The following is a 15,801-nucleotide window of genomic DNA, read 5'->3' as shown; positions in this document are numbered from 1 at the left end:
ATTAGCTGTAATGTTAAAGACCACTCAGTGCATCTACTGCACTACTCTAAAGAATCTGGACGGCTTTTGATCCTCCCTGGTTCAAAAGCTAAAACGTTTTAATTCAAAATCCAAAATGCTTGAACTACTTAAACCTGAAGTGGAATCAGAGCGGAGAGGCTCGCCCGGGGGGCGTCGTTCATGCTAGAAGCGCACATCATCTGCAGACATTGTGGAGGAACAAATACATTATATTCTAATCAACTCCTAATTTTACCGTAAACTGTGACACTGTCCAAAAAGTCTGACATCTCACACGATAAATACATACAAAAAAAAGGAAGACAAAACATTTTTCCCACCAACTTTATTATACAAATTCTTTGTCACTGTCGTATCCAAGGGAATCAATGCATTCAACAATAACAAAAAAAGAGTTTTGTATTTAAATCTATCAGCATGAAAATAAATCCATAAATCCTCTTTACTGGACACTGTCCCTATCCATCTCAAGTGGCCTTTATACATCGTCCCTTCTAAATGAATTCATCATGGTAAAAATGCACACCATATTCATTCATTTCCCTCCAAATAAAACTGTCTTTTCCTCGTACCTTATTAGTTGCTTATTAGTTCTCCTTTGTGATGAAAAGAAATAACCCCTATAGCCAACAAGGATGCTATGAGAATAAAAAGACAACAAAATGTTATGAGTCTGGCACTGTACAGTTCATTAAATACTAACACGTAAGGTTGTTTTTTTTTTTTTGTATCCTCAAATTAATGTTGAAGAGATCACTCAAAATATTCTGATTGTACTAGCTATACAAAATACAATACTTGCACAAGTTAGATTAACCATTTATAAAATCGTGATGATTTTTTTTTAATGGATATGGCTTGTGAGTTATTACAGACTTTGCTACAGACCTTTTTGTGGCTCTATTTAGAAAAGAAAATCAAATACAACTTGTAGGTTGTCTGTCCTATATCCCTGAAAAAAGACACTGCACTTCAAAGCTTTCGGGTTTCCGTTTACACCTCTAAGCTCCCGCCCTCTGTAATAAACATTCATCTGAACATGCATGCATCATGGCATCGTAGGGTTTTGTGCGCGCAGCCCGCGTTAAGTTAGCCGGCCAGGCTGCCGCAGAAGAGCCTTGTTCCAAACTCCCTCAATGCACGTCTAGCTAGAAGGCTGCAGAATTGTCTGACACATGTATTTTTTTCATTTTTGTTTTTTTTTTGTTGTTGTTTGTGTTTTTTTGTTGTTTTTTTTTTGTACCCGAGTGGAAACCTTAGTAATCACTTGAGACAAAGAAGTCGTAAGGCTGATGTCTAGGCACGGTACATACAGCTGGAGGGTTGGCCATTCGAAGCATTGACGACCCTTTAGAAATGCCAGGCATGCTTTTGTCAATGCCTCTCAGTGAAATGGAGCTGGCATGCATCGAGGTTTGGAGTCTTCTCAAAATCTTAATGACCAGAAAAAACGTAAAAAAAAAAATAAAAAATAAAAAATAAAACAACTAGTCATGAAAATGTAAAGTCATTTCAAAACAATAAACACTTAAAATCTCACCAAGTAAAAGAACATCACATATCATAAGATAATTGTTAATAATAACCATAACAGTTATAATAATCATTAATAATAACACTCCATCAAATTTATAACAACTACATTTAGCACTGTGTATAGGAAGATTGTCCAAATGGAGTCGTGTGTTCCTGTTCTTCAGCGTTTTGCCTCTTTTGATCCTCTAGCCGAAACGTTCCCTCCTTCGCCCACGTAAGTAGCTCTGATTTCGCTTGATAGAAAAAATAAAAAATAAGGAACAAAAATAAATCCTCTCTCTCTCTCGATGCGGGATCCCCCTCCCTGGATCAGTCGCGCTCTCGGCCGAGCTCGTGCAGAATGTAAACCTGGAGGACGCGACACGGAGCGTTCTCGTGTCGCGTCTGGTGCAAATATCAGGGGACTGGTTTGTGCAAAAGTTTTGTCTCTGTGTTTCTCCTGGAACTGTGCTTAAATTGCTCTTGTTCTTTTTTTTTTTTGTTGTCGCTGTTGTTTTTGTTCCTACACATTAATACTTGATACGTCATGACAATATCAACACAAAATCGATAGAAAGAGAGAGCATTTTATATGGACCACAGATATCACATACTACAGTATATAGGATAGGATAGCCCTTAGTATTGATAAGCGTTGTTATTGATGAATATTTTTTTTTCTACCTTTTTTATGTGTTTTTTTTTTCTAACTTATACTGGCTGAAGTGCATTATGATACAGCAAGTTCTTTGTCTTGAAGATGTGAAGGGCTTCCTAACCGTCCCGAGTCTCTCACCCTCACTCCAAGGTGTGTTTTTTTTTTTTTCTCATCGGCTTGCTCCAAAGCCAATCCTTTGACTGTACAAAACATCACTGGCTTGTATCATTTGTGGTAATAACTAAGTTGTGATTGTCATACCAGCTTCTAAGGTGAATATTTCCTTTGTATCTCCAAAAAGATGGCTTTGAAAGACAGCTGTGTAAGTGCAACCTCTTTGTGCTTTTTGTATGCAAACATATTACACAGCGAGTTGCCTCTCTGGAGGTAAACAGAATAAAGGCTTTAGTGTAACCTTGATTTTGGGGTAATATTACAACAGATGGCTCGTTATTATTTGGTAGGGCCTGATCTGTAAATGGAAACCCCGGGGGGAACCTTAATTACTTTATATCACCTGGAATATCAGTTTCCTTTGTAGCGTAGCAGTGGTCAGAGAGCGCGTTCCTCTGATGATGTGAAATCTAAGGTCACGTGGAAAAGAATTAGGCAACCCAGGTGTTGGATTGTTGGTTTTTTTTTTTGGGTCCGTCCTCGGTTTGAGATTAGGCGAGGAGTCCTGCTGGAAAACAGCCTCGTCCACCCAGTTAGGAAGCAAGAAGCACAGTTCAGCCTCCTTGTGTTAGGATGAGGTTTTGTTCTGCAGAATGTAAAATATCCAAAATCGTTCACCATGCAGGCACAATGGTCTTTGAGACTGATCTGGTTTCCTCAGCCTCACACACATCGACATCAGTCCAGGTCCTGTCCTCCGAAGTCCTCTGCTTCATTAAACCACGCTTCTTAATGTCCCGTCCTCTAAATCTAATATGGCTCCTGAGTATGTCCTTAAAACAAATACATATATCTACATCTATATATAGATATAGATATATATACCAAATCATGAACCACTCCTCTATTGGTTTTGTTTCACCACTCCGGTAAGTCCTTCTACAAGTAACGGCACTGCTGTATATGGCGATATGGCAAAAAATCGGTTACAAAATATGGCTGATGTAGGCTATCACAAAGGTGTCCCCACCTAGACTTTTAGCTTTATAAGTAAGTCATATTCAAGCTAATTTGATTACAAGAGAATACTAATTTGAATAGCCTAAACACGTGTTACTGTTACTACTGTATACTTCTAGTTTCATTTGTTGTCGTCGTATCTAATAGTTAAATGCAGAAGGGTGATCTAGTCCCCTACGTCTATAAGGGCTTTTCTCTACTCTAGGCAAAGACCTTACACCGTCACTTCGTTCTTACTCCCCGTCCTGATTCCCTGACTGCCTCCTGAGCTCCCTGCAGACCCCCCGCCGCCCCCTCCTGGTATGAAGTGTAGCTGCTCAATGGTGTTCTGCCGTTTTGCCGCAAAAGCCATCCTCCTGGCGCTGTGGCCCCCCAGCGTTCCCGTTCCCATGACTACCCCGGCTCCGGGCATCTCACCCGACCAGCCCACGCCCCCGCTGCTCCCGTGGCCCGTCATGCCCGTGCTCCTCTCCTGCTCCCGTCCAGACGTGGGGTGAGAGTTCATCTTGATCATGTGGTGCCGGTCAAGGGAAGGCGTAGCGCACACGTTCTGCTGGGACTGGGCCTTCTGCTGGCGTGGCAGTGTGGGGACGATGCCTGTTCCCGTGTGGGCGTAGGGATCCACCACTCCCATCCCGCCGACCCCCATCCTGTCCTCCAAGTGGTCCGGAGACATGAGCATCCTCTCCTGTCTCTCCTGCCTCTCCTGCCTCTCCTGCCTCTCCTGCCTTTCCTGCGTCTTCCTGGTCAGGGTTTGCATGTTGGCATTCTTGTTGGAGGCAGCCATGGCTTTGTGGTACTGGTGTTGCTGGTTCTTAGCCAGCCGAGACAGGGTCCCGGTGTTGCCTGGTACGTCACCCATGTTGAGCAGCTGGTCAGTGGACTTCACTTTCCTCGGCTTGGAGAGAGTGTCGTAGTTGGGGTTGTACTGGGGCTCAGGAGGATCCAGAGGGTAAGGGTTGGGAGTGGGAGAGGCAGGCATGCCAGAGGGGGGCGGCGGGATCCAGGGACGGGCTGCGTGCCTGGGAAGGGTTCCTCTCCCACCGAGGGTGTAGTCTCCACCCCAGTGGAGGTGGTGCTGGGAGGACTGGAGGGCCGGCTGAGCTGTGTGGGGTCGGCGCTTGGTGGTGCAGTAACCAGACGAGTATTCATCGAGTCCTTTCTCTGAAAGCCAAACAATGTCACTGAATTATCCACATTGCCTTGCAAAGGTATTCACACCTCTTCAACTTCTGCACTTTTTCTTTCATCAGGTTACAACACCAAACTTTTGATTTTATTTGGATTTTATGGGATAGGTCAACACAAAGCGGGGCATAATATTGGAGTGGATGATAAAAAAAAATTTGTTTTGTTTTTTGTTTTAGCATTTGGAGTGATAAGGTGTGGGTGCGGTGGGGGGGGGGGGGGGGGGGGGGGGTTCAGACCCATTTCCTAAATTAAACCACCAAATAAAATCCAATACAATCAGTTTCTATAAAAAGCAATTGGTTAATGGTCAACCTTTGTGTAACTTGTTTCATTATAATGAAGGCTATTCTGTGAAGCCCTTTTTGGATCATTAGTCAACAAACACCATCAGGAAGACCAGTGGTCGTTTTCAAAATAAATTGTGATAAAATGCGTGTAAGCCAGTGTCTCTATTCTCAGCAGCAAGGAGGGAATGCCCTTTCCCCTTTGTCTGGACATGCAAAAAAGAAATAGAAATTCAGGGCAAAACTGATGAATGGATTACCTTGTGCCCATATCAGAAATTGTCACAGATGAAGATCAAGGACCATAGCAGAAAGGTTGAGGATACAGACATTTAAAGCAGGGTAAGATAAAAAACAAAAATCCTAATCTTTGAACATCTCACAGAGCACTGTTCCCGCTATGATTAGAAGAAAATAATAGTATGCCATTAAAAGGTCCTCCTCCCAACCTAAAAGCTAAAGGAGGAGAGCATCAATCAGAGAAGCAGCCAAGAAGCCTCTGGAGGAGTTGCAGAGACCCACAGCTCAGGTTGGAGAATATGTTGACAATAACTATTCATGGATGTGTGTTCACCCTGCATGAATCAGGAATTTTCAAATGAGAGGTGACAAGAACAAAGTTTGTTCTGGTGAGGGACTGATCTTAAAACTGTACTCCACAAATATGGACGCTACGGGGAGTGGCAAGAAGAAAGCCATTTATGAGAAAAAGCAATAAGTATTCCTGTTTGCAGCTTGTCGTAAGCCACACAGGAGAAACTGCGAGCATGTGGAGGAATCGTCTCTGGTTAGATTGGACCTAAATTACATGGTGTTGGCAGCATTATGCTGTGGGGATGCTTTTTGTCAGCAGGGACAAAGAAACTGGAAACTGATGTGAAGATGGGTGGAACTAAAAACAGGGAGAAAACCTGGGAAAGCTACAAAAGACACGAGACTGGGCTTTGACACAAAGAATAAACCGGAGCAGCATTGCAGAAGTTTAGATTGAATCAGGACCGTTTTAGGTTGTTATTTTTATTTTTATTTATTTTTCATTCTATTTATATTTATGAAAAATTAATTAAACGTATTTTCATCTCTGCACATTTCTTTAATTGTCTGTGTTCTGCTGCCATTCTTTGCCAGGTCTCTCTTGAAATAGAGATTTTTAATCTCAATGGGATCTACCTGGATAAACAAATCTACATGGATATATAAAATCTATTCTGAAAAGAAAAACGGGCAAATATTTCAATTGTATGACATCGTTTCTACAAAATAATGATTTGAGCGAGCTTTGCACAAATCAACGGCAGACTTTTCCTCCATTTGCAAAAAAAAATAAAAATCTTAAAACGTTTGAAAACCATTTTCCTCAGGCTCCATTGTTATGTAATAATATATGTCAGTGTGCAGGGCAGCCTCCAAAATCAATTGACCATACATTGGTTGTGTGACCAACCTGAAAGTCAAGGCAAATGCTCTTGCGAGGCATCGAATATCATCTATAAAAACAAAATCCCATATTGCTGCATCCCAGCGTCTCTGTGCTGAAGTGGATGTTACGAAACATCTGCAGAAACGGCCCCGTAAGGGGAATAAGAAAGGTGTCCCATTTGTGGGAGATCGCAACACTCACCGAGGCGTTTGAGCGAGGAGTATCTGTTGAGCTCGGGCTTGGTGGCGCTCTCGTAGGAGGGCGGCAGCTGGGCCAGGTTGTGCAGGGAGTGGTGGAAGGAGGGCTGGGACTTGGTGTTGTTGTGTTTACTGGAAAGCAGGGTGCCTCCAGCTGCCAGCTGAGCATTGTTCATCCGAGGGGTGCGCTCTACGAGAACCACGGGGAGAAAACGACTGCGTGTTAAATGAGATTTGCTCCTCTGGATGTAAGCGCGCTGCGTTGCTCGCAGGGTGTGAATCTGCTAACATTCACTAGGGGGGGAAAAAAAAGGGGAGACCGGTTTTCAACTTGCTTTCAGCACCGACACGAGCAACCGGAGCTGGGATAATCATTATTATTGTTCGAGTGAATGAGCCTACATCTGAGCTTAAAATGTAGGTGAATGAAGTAAATGAGGAATCCGGGTGATTGCGTGCGATTTACATGGAAGCACTGATTCGAGCAGCTGCCTTACCGATGGTTGCCGTGTGTTTGGGGCTGGAGCCTGATGAGTGGATGAAATTGTGCTGCAGGTTGCCCACTGTAAGTCGGGGGAGAAAAAATAAGGTAATCAGCTCACAAAATGGATGTCAGGCGGTTTGAAGATGATTGGTGGTTTGACAAAAACAATGAAGCCTGCACATGTATCCACCATCGGCTATACATATTTACATGGGAGCGTTCATTTAGCTGTTTTAGTCCAAGTTACGCTGTTTATAGCAATCATTTTTTTTAAGCACACCGCCGCCGTTTTCTGTTTTCTTTATTTTGTGTCCCATCTAATCATAAAGAAATCTCAGTGGTGGGGCACAGAAGAGAAAACTGCACAAATGAGCTCCCTCTCCATACAGAAGACGATGTTACAGAAGCAAAACTCACATCTGTTGTCCTTGCCGGGCACTCCCGGGGCGTATAGATTTTTCGGAGCTCTTCCCAGTGTCCCCTGTCCATCGGCTACGGTCAGAGCCACGCTGTTGTTTCTTTCATCCTGCTGGACCGGGCTCGACTGGTGCCGCAACATGTCAACCAGGGCTCTGGTGGGAAACAAGGGAGGGGAGGGGGTGGTTGGCCAAAAATCTCCAGCTGACAATAGCTCAGCATCACCAGAGCAGTTGGTATTCATGGAAATAATTTCCGTTTAATGAAGAGACAAGAGCTATTGCAGCACATTTTCAAAATGACCCAACAGTAATTGTGTGTCTAAGAGACAAACAAACACTCGATGTAGCTCAACAGCCATCATTGTCCAGTACCTTTGGCAAAAATAGACAACAGTGGCCTATTCAAAAAAAAAGACAAAACACATATCCTGACTGGTTTAAAGCTGAGGTGGCATAATGTTAGGCAAAAAATTAAGTTGCAATGTTACGCTTGAATACTGAGGTGATATTATAAATTGCAATTGAATGCAGCATGTCCCTCCCCAACCTGCTGCTGCACACAAAAACAGGTTGGAAAGAAGGCTCCTACACTTTTCCATTGCTTAGACAAAAGGCAAATTTAGCTGTCTGGGATTATTTCCGGTGTAAAAAGATGTGCACAGCCATGTTGTGCAAACTAGAGAATCATTGCATTTAAGGTAACAGAGTTTTAAACTAGAGTTGGAGAGTTAAAACTGGCATGTCTGCCAAGGAGCTGACAGCAGGCTGGCTACCTCAGCAGATAGCTCAACTAATTAATCAGCTAGTGTCAGCTAATTGGACTCCCAATCTTACTCTATGCTGAACAAAAAAGTCAAATATCCAGCTGGTTCACTTCAAAAATTTTAGAGGCATTTTAAGTATTTTTAAAATAAGAAATACAAATAAAAATAAATATAATGCGTAACATTTGTTTAATGCTTGAATAAAAGTCTAAAATCCTTGAACAAAATAATCTGAAAAGGGAAATAAAAAACAGCAATAGATAAATGCTGTACATTTATTGCCTCAAATAATTCATACATATTTTAGTATCATTTAGATTTCTATAAATAATAGAATATATGATAATTTTAATTAATGTTACACACAGCCCTATTCTAAAGATCAAGATGTTCTCATATTTCTGTGGCTGTATTATGTCATACATTTATATATATATATATATATATATATATATATATATATATATATACTGTAAGAATCTCATAGCAGCCCATGCCTAAATGGAGCAATCATGATCATGAGTTTTACTGAAGCTACATAAAGAGGATAAATTATGTTTTAGGTAATGATTAACAGCATTATTCTGTGCCCAGAATCAGTTCTCGATGACACATCTTTAATAAGCCATTTATGCATGGAATATGTTCACCAATCCAGCAGTTAGAAGTGATGATAAGTAAGCATGTGGGAGCCTTACCTGGGCATGTTCAGGTCCCTTTGGTTGGCCTCCTGTTGGACCTTGTTGAAAACCACCTTGATGCCCACAGCGACGGCCACCATGAACACCACAACGCCGCCGATGACGAATCCCGTGTTGTGGCTCTGCTGCTTCAGTGGATCAAAGTCTATGTCGGGATTGAGCTCGTCCGGTGTCATCATGGCCTCGGTCTGCGGCTTGGCCCAGTCCGGAGAGTTGTAGTTTTTGCAGATGTCCTGCTCCAGCCTGCGGCTTCGATCTGGGCAGCAGAAGCGGTAGTGGCACGTTCCGCAGCAGAAGATGAAGGAGTCCTTGGAGCAGTTGAAAGCATTGTCAAAGTGTCCCATCACGTCGTAGTAACCCAAACATACATCCGTCCACCCATCCATAATGCGAGGTGGGATGTGTGCCGCCCCAAAATGCTCTCCTAACCCCTCTGAAGAGGTTGCATTCTTGGGGAACGTCACCTGGGCGAGGGGTTTCGGAAGTGGCTCCAGAACTCCCTCTGATGTGTCTTGAAGCTCCCCATGGGCTTTGGGTCTGCTTCGGAGAGCGGCCGGCCTGGCATTGGCCTGTATGGCAAGGAGCAGGAGAGAGGAGCTGGAATCGGCGTCTGGCTGCTCGGTGAACGGCCTCCCTGAGCGGTCTACGTGCTGAGGAGGGGGGTACGAAGAGGGCTCCACTGCACTGGTAAGTGGGGCAGCGAAGAGGGAGAGCAGGGAGACGGCGAGGACTCGCAGATAGGTGGTGGGCGTCATTTTTACATGACTAAGACACCTATTTTCTGTTGTTGAGTCAATGCAGCTACAAAGCCTTATCCGCTTTTCCAGTTTAACCCACTAAAATGCCATGTGAAGAATTTAATGTACAGCCTACTGGATATCAGAGATGTATTATGGGTTTCATTCAGGAAAGCCAAATGGCAGCATCGCTCAAGAAAGCTAGATTCAGTCAATTTACGTGTGTGTGTGTTTCTGTGTGTGTGTTTGTGTCAGTGCTTAATTATCTTGGTGATAAAATTGTTTTAATTTAATTTCATAAAGGAGCCCCAAAAGCCTAACAGCTTTGTTCTCATATAAAAAATACCCTGTTGGATTCAATTTCCGTTTCTGGCCAAAAAAGCCTTTGAATTTGAGTAGCAAACTTATTCAGTAAAATAAGACATTCCTGTACATTCGTCTGCTGACTCCGGCACTTGAGAAATGGTTTACAGACTGGTTTTTTTTAGTTCTTCTCATCTTCTGGTAACTACATCAATTTGGTACGTTCTACATTCAGCACGTAATTTTTTTTGCAGGCAGCTATTATTATAATTAGAAGAAATGCAAATTTAGGGGATTTTTTTTTTTCACCCTTCAAACAATCAAGTAAAAGTTAGTGCCTGCGACGGGGATCAGCATTGTCCGTTATTGGAAATTCATTTCAGAGGACTCCATCGGGATCAGTTTGGTCAGCACTCGCCTGGCACAGGCCGTTACTGTGACCAAACTGTGGGTGATAATGAGGAAGGCTCTGCTTATGTGCTAGAAGGCGGAAAAAATTATGAGCATGCATGAAGCAGAAGAATGACTCCCGGTCTGTAAAACATGCAGCAACAAGCGCTAAATGCCATGGTTTTCAGTCAGATTTTTGTGGCAGAAAAAATGTAAAAAAAAGAAGAAAAAAATCACCCTTGTCACTCAGCTGTATCCCTAATTAGATATGAGATGAATGGCACATTGCTTTTGCATGTGACATGTCAGTCGGAGCAAAATTATTCCTGATTTATCTCCGGGGGGTATAAAGAATATCACTTTTGTTGAGAGATATGTAAATGTGTGAAGTTATTGTACTGAAGGTGTTGGCAATAATAGACAGAGGCAGATCTGTCTCCCACAGAAATTATAATTATATGTAATTATCAAAACGTCCCTATCCGTAGCAGAGAATGTAGGCACAGATGGGGGAGACAGAATGCTGAAATCACCGAGGCCTCCACTTGTTTCGCTTACATGCTCCTCTAACCTTCTTGGGAGTGTTCGGTTGTGGAATAAAAAGAGACCCACAGAGCAGCGGTTCGTCCACTGACTATTGTTCCAATACGGTTCTCTGAAAAGGGGAGGGGGCGGAAGTTTCTCTTCTCGTTGCGTCTTAAGAGCTTGATTTCCAGAACACTCTCCAGGTTAACCAGTCGACAATCAGACCTGCAACATGTAACAGAGCAAAACAAAAACACATTTTTTCAGTCTGATGATATTGATGAGGCATTCTCTGCTTCCCTCTGGGTCCGACTTTAGCCTACCAGAACAGCAAGATTTTGTTGGCCCCAAAATAGTATATATATATATTTTTCTTTTTGATCACATTACATCTTACAAACGCCGTGTTTTAGGAAGTGCAAGCCTACGCCACTATAAGTTGTTCTAATTTGTTGGATTTTCATGGAGATTTTGAAAACAATAAGCTGATAGCCCTGCCTCCAACCTGAACTCCTAAGTTAACAGTAAGCTTTAAAAGGATAGGTTAGACTTTTTGAACTGAGGTTCTCTAAAGTTAAGATCAGTAATAGTTTCCTTTCTTGTAGCAGAATGATTTCATATCAAAGTCAGTTTGTTGAAAATGAAAGAACCCAACCTCAGATTTGTGGTGGGCTAACAGCCAACAGCTAGTAAAACATTTTAAATGATTTTAGCAAAGCTGAAATAATTATACTTCAATCATCAGATATTAAACGTCTAAAACTTCACACTAGACCATTAAGTGTGTCGCGGTGTCCTTAACCAAGCAACATTTGTGTTACGTCACTAATGTTTTGCTGGTTAATGCTACCGTTTTTTTAAATCCTTAGAGCAGGCAAAAGCTAACGGCTAGCTGGACGGCTCTCCCATTTTAACTTATTTTAGCAACTGAAATCAAGTAAAAAAATAATTAACATTTACAACCATAGGGAAATACTCTACACTTTCCAAAAAGACTTAAGTTTCTTGCTTATTTTTAAGCCAAAGCATGCCCGTGTATGCTAAAGTCACACAGGTGCCAACTAAATCCCCAGAGCGGTGGTAGGCTTACAGATAATCAGATGGGCCCCAAACCTTTGCTGATTTTGCCAATTTTGAACAACTCAAAAAACAAAAAAACATTCACATCTGTGGAAAGCAACACTACATTGGAGGATATTAATTGTGAAAACTTTGGAAAGAGACAACTAAACAAGCTCTGTCTTGCTACGCTAAAGCTTTGCTGGTGGAGGTTATCGGCTGTATCAACCCGTCTCATCAGCTGCCGCCCGTCAGTCTGCTGCAAGTCTGTTGAGTGCGGAGTAAACCTTGTTAAATGTGCCTCAGCGGACTCAGAATGAGATTATGAGGGTGGACTGATGCAGCCAGCAGCTTCCTGCGCTCAAATTTCAGGATGTAACACAGACATTCGACTGAGAAATCTGAAACCAAGAGTCTCTTGTGAAAGTCTAGATGTTTGATTGTGGCTAGGGCAGCATAATATCCCATGTATATAAACATTTTCATCTTGAGTAGTTTTCTGTGACTAAAATCAACTAAAACAGTGGAACTAGCTGTGAGTCCTCCACGTCTTTGAGGAGTTCTTTACCTTTCAACAAACAAACTGCGATATAATGTCTTTTTTTACTGCAGGCATGGGAACTGTTACTCGTCCTATCGAGGGCACTTGCTTTTGTTTTAGTGTATTTCAGTGATACGGGTAAAACCACCACATACGGGCCTGACACGACCGCTTTAACGTTTTGGGTCAGTATTTTGGCATAGATGAAGACCTTTCTAGATTAGATACCATGTTTGAGAGGACATTTTTTTACAAAGGACAAATATAAAATGTGTTCATGGTGCCTAACTATCAATCTATAGAGATTTGCTGGCATAAAAGAAACGTGTGTGTGGGTAGTCAACCAAAACTGCATTCACCCAGAGGCCACAGCCCCCTGATCCGAGTTCTAGACTCCTTTGTCAAGGAGTGTGAGTGCTGGATTTGTTAGGATGCGCACGTTTTCCGTGAATTGCGAGAGAGTGCGGCTACCATCTCAGTGTGCTTGTGTGGTTTGCAGAAGGAACACCGAGTCTCCAGAAAAAGCCAGCGATGGAAAAAGAGTGCAAAAGGGATAAACGCAGGGTAGGGATTTAAACGAGCAAAAAGATTGTGGCGAGCGGGAAGAGCCAGAGGTATAGATGCAGAGACGACCGTGAGTGGGAGGGCGGTGTGTGGGTGGCACAGAATCAAGTACATTTCTCCCAGCACTTACCAATACAACGCGGCACATCACACAAACAGCACCACCAAACAGATCTGCTAATGCAAGTCCATGCCACACACAAGAAGGAGGAGGAGAGTGCTAATCAGAACTGTACATCAGCTGCTGTTTGAACACTCAGAAGGGTTACAATCTGAAACTGCATGTGAAGGATACAGTCGGGGTTCTGTAAACCTCCATGTCGAGAGTCTCTGCCTCTCTCTTTGTATTCCTCCCGCTCCCTCCTTCCCCTCTTTCTCCCTCGTTCTGGCTTTCTCTCTCTTTCTCGGATTCTGTGCGTGGGTTGAGGCAGCTAACTCTCTCAGAATAGCAATACAGCTCTGTCTGTGTGTGTGAGTGAAGGAGGAATTGAAAGGTTGGAGGAAGCGGGGGGAAGGGGGTTGGGGAGTTTGATCTACACCTATTAGTCAAGAAAATCAGACTCTAAAGTCACATCTGCCCGTCTCTTTCCAACAAGATGATGCATGTCATGATCTCAATGCCTCTGCAACTCCATTTGCGTCAGACGAGACACTCAAAAGAAAATCTGCGATTTGCAGCTGCACCGAAAATCTATTGTTCAAACTTGGACCTGGATTTCAGTCCGGGTGCCTCAAGACTTTTACTGTGCTAACTTCCAGTGAAGCGACACAAGCCTTCCCTTGGGTCTCGCAGTAGATGGGAACCAAAGGTTGTAGGGTGCGCATACGTTCACAGCCTGGGAGATGATGCATCCCCCCTCTGAGTTGCACAGCCACAGAACAAATCAGGTTTAAATAGCTACAAAGCAAACGGGGGTCCGCCAGCTCCACTGCAGGAGAGACCGTGTGCACGGCCGAGCATGTAATATTCTCAACAGGTGTTTGTTGGGAATGAGACAAAATGGCCACTTTTTCCTCCCCTTTCCCACAGAGAGCGCACTGTGATGTCAGTGGGTGAAAACATCCTGAATACGATCGCCGTGCATCTGAGAGACGTTTAATTACAGTGACAGCCGCGGACGAGAGGGGGGGTCTTTATCAGCGAATACGTGCTGCGCAACGCCCGAGCCTCACCAGGCGACAGAGCTGGACACCCCACTCCTCAGACAGCTCTCCGTCCTTCATTAGGTTAATAAGTCGCAACTTGCACGGACATGACTTGCATGTATTCGGCGCAGGCTAAAAGTGCGTGGGCGTATCCGTGCCGGTGTGCGCGCGTATGTGTGTGCGTCTTATGAATGGTTTTTAACATGTTCATAACGCCGCAGTGTTGCCGATTAACGCACTCAAATGACTGGTGGGGAAAGACGCCCCGTGGAATAAAAGCGAACATTAAGACGTGACAGCGTGGCGCAGCTTCTATCCGAATGTTTTTTTGCGTTTACAGATTAACAGACGCGCAAAACAAACTCGCATTTTCATGCACATTCAAAGACGCTGAAAGCGTCGAGCCTTTTTTCTCTTCTTTTAAATGTAAATCGTTACGCGGTGTAACAGTAATAAAAGGTGCATAATGTCGTGCCTTACCTGTGCGCTGCTCTGGGGTTTGATGCTGTGGAGAGCCTGCGCACTGTACATCTCCGCGCTCCTCTGATGGCAGCCTGTTATCGTGGCAGAAGATGATGAGGACAGATTGAACCGCTGCTGCTAGATGTGCCACCTGTTTTAGTTTTTTTTTCTCTCTTTTTTTTCTTTTTTTTTTCAAAAGCACTTCCGATCTCAGTTTTCTTTCCTCCCCATCAGGCGTAAAGATAATCCATCACAGAGGTAGACAAGAAAGGAAAAAACCGAGACGTTCTCAGCTTTTCTCAAAACATTGGACAAATTTTAGAGCCAAACCCCTTAATTTCAGAACAGCTATCCCAGGAAAACACGCCAAAAGTGTCAATTTAACTTCCTCAAGATGGAGCGGACTGACTGACTGACGCTGGTTCCTCTGGTTTCGGTGCCTAACTAACTGCGCCTGGCCTCATGGAGGTCCGTCAGTGGCGGAGCGCTCTGATTGGTCCGTCAGACTGAACGCTGAGACCCGACTCCGGGCTCCTTCAATGCTGACGGTCAACAGGCCCATTCAACTGGTGGCGTTCATCTCCATTTAATCACCTCTGACAGGACTATATGACCCTAGTTTTCTACATTACGCATAGAAAATACACCAATTTTTACATTTAGCCCATCTTAACACGGCAAAAAAAAATCTGTTTTATATAAAGAAAAAAAATTAAAAATCAGTTGCGTTTCAGCGGGGAATAAATAAATAAAATATTGTAGATCTAGAGATTGTGCTTGTGTGTGCTTGTCTATTGCGCTGCGTGCGCGCACGGCGGAGAGGGAGAGGAGAGACACCGAGAGGCGCGGTTGCCACAGCAACTGTGTCATTATGTTGGTGGCAATTATGAAAGCGATGAAAGCGGCTGAGGTGCGGGTAGAGGACTGGCGCAAAAGCTTTAACACTGGAGCGTGAACGAAAACTGTCAATTAGACTCCGAGCTTCTCGCCGACAGCTCGGATTTCTTTACGTGTGGGACGGGAGCGTTGGGCAGAGGGAGAGCCTCGAAAACCCGCAAGGAAAGACTGGTTGAAAAAAACGCTGGGGTGAAATTGACTTCGCCATCATCAGAATGAAAGAAGAAGAAAGAAAAAAAACAATTAATGAATGAAATTTTATTTTAAACCATTTTAAATAAGCATGTACTCTAATAATTTGCACCATGCAGGCCAGGATGAGTCATGATACTAAAACAAATGGATTACCCAGCCTACAGTATCACTCTTGATTAGAATAATTCCTGGAA

At 43.4% G+C, this 15,801-nt stretch overlaps 1 protein-coding gene across 1 annotated transcript; it reads right to left on the bottom strand.

Moving 5' to 3' along the window:
• Positions 1 to 329: 329 nt before the first annotated feature.
• Positions 330 to 15,015, bottom strand: LOC105934985 (protein shisa-7). The gene is made up of 6 exons (XM_012875192.3): positions 14,534 to 15,015; positions 8,786 to 10,968; positions 7,322 to 7,476; positions 6,918 to 6,983; positions 6,425 to 6,610; positions 330 to 4,492 (listed from the first exon to the last, which is right to left on the bottom strand). Exons 2-6 carry the CDS (start codon positions 9,541 to 9,543, stop codon positions 3,543 to 3,545), a joined length of 2,115 nt encoding a protein of 704 aa, XP_012730646.2. The 5' UTR covers positions 9,544 to 10,968; positions 14,534 to 15,015; the 3' UTR covers positions 330 to 3,542.
• Between the last annotated feature and the right edge of the window lie 786 nt (positions 15,016 to 15,801).

The sequence above is a fragment of the Fundulus heteroclitus genome, chromosome 3, assembly GCF_011125445.2.
Source record: "Fundulus heteroclitus isolate FHET01 chromosome 3, MU-UCD_Fhet_4.1, whole genome shotgun sequence".
NCBI lineage: Eukaryota > Metazoa > Chordata > Actinopteri > Cyprinodontiformes > Fundulidae > Fundulus > Fundulus heteroclitus.
This window is presented reverse-complemented; position numbering and strand designations above follow the sequence as displayed.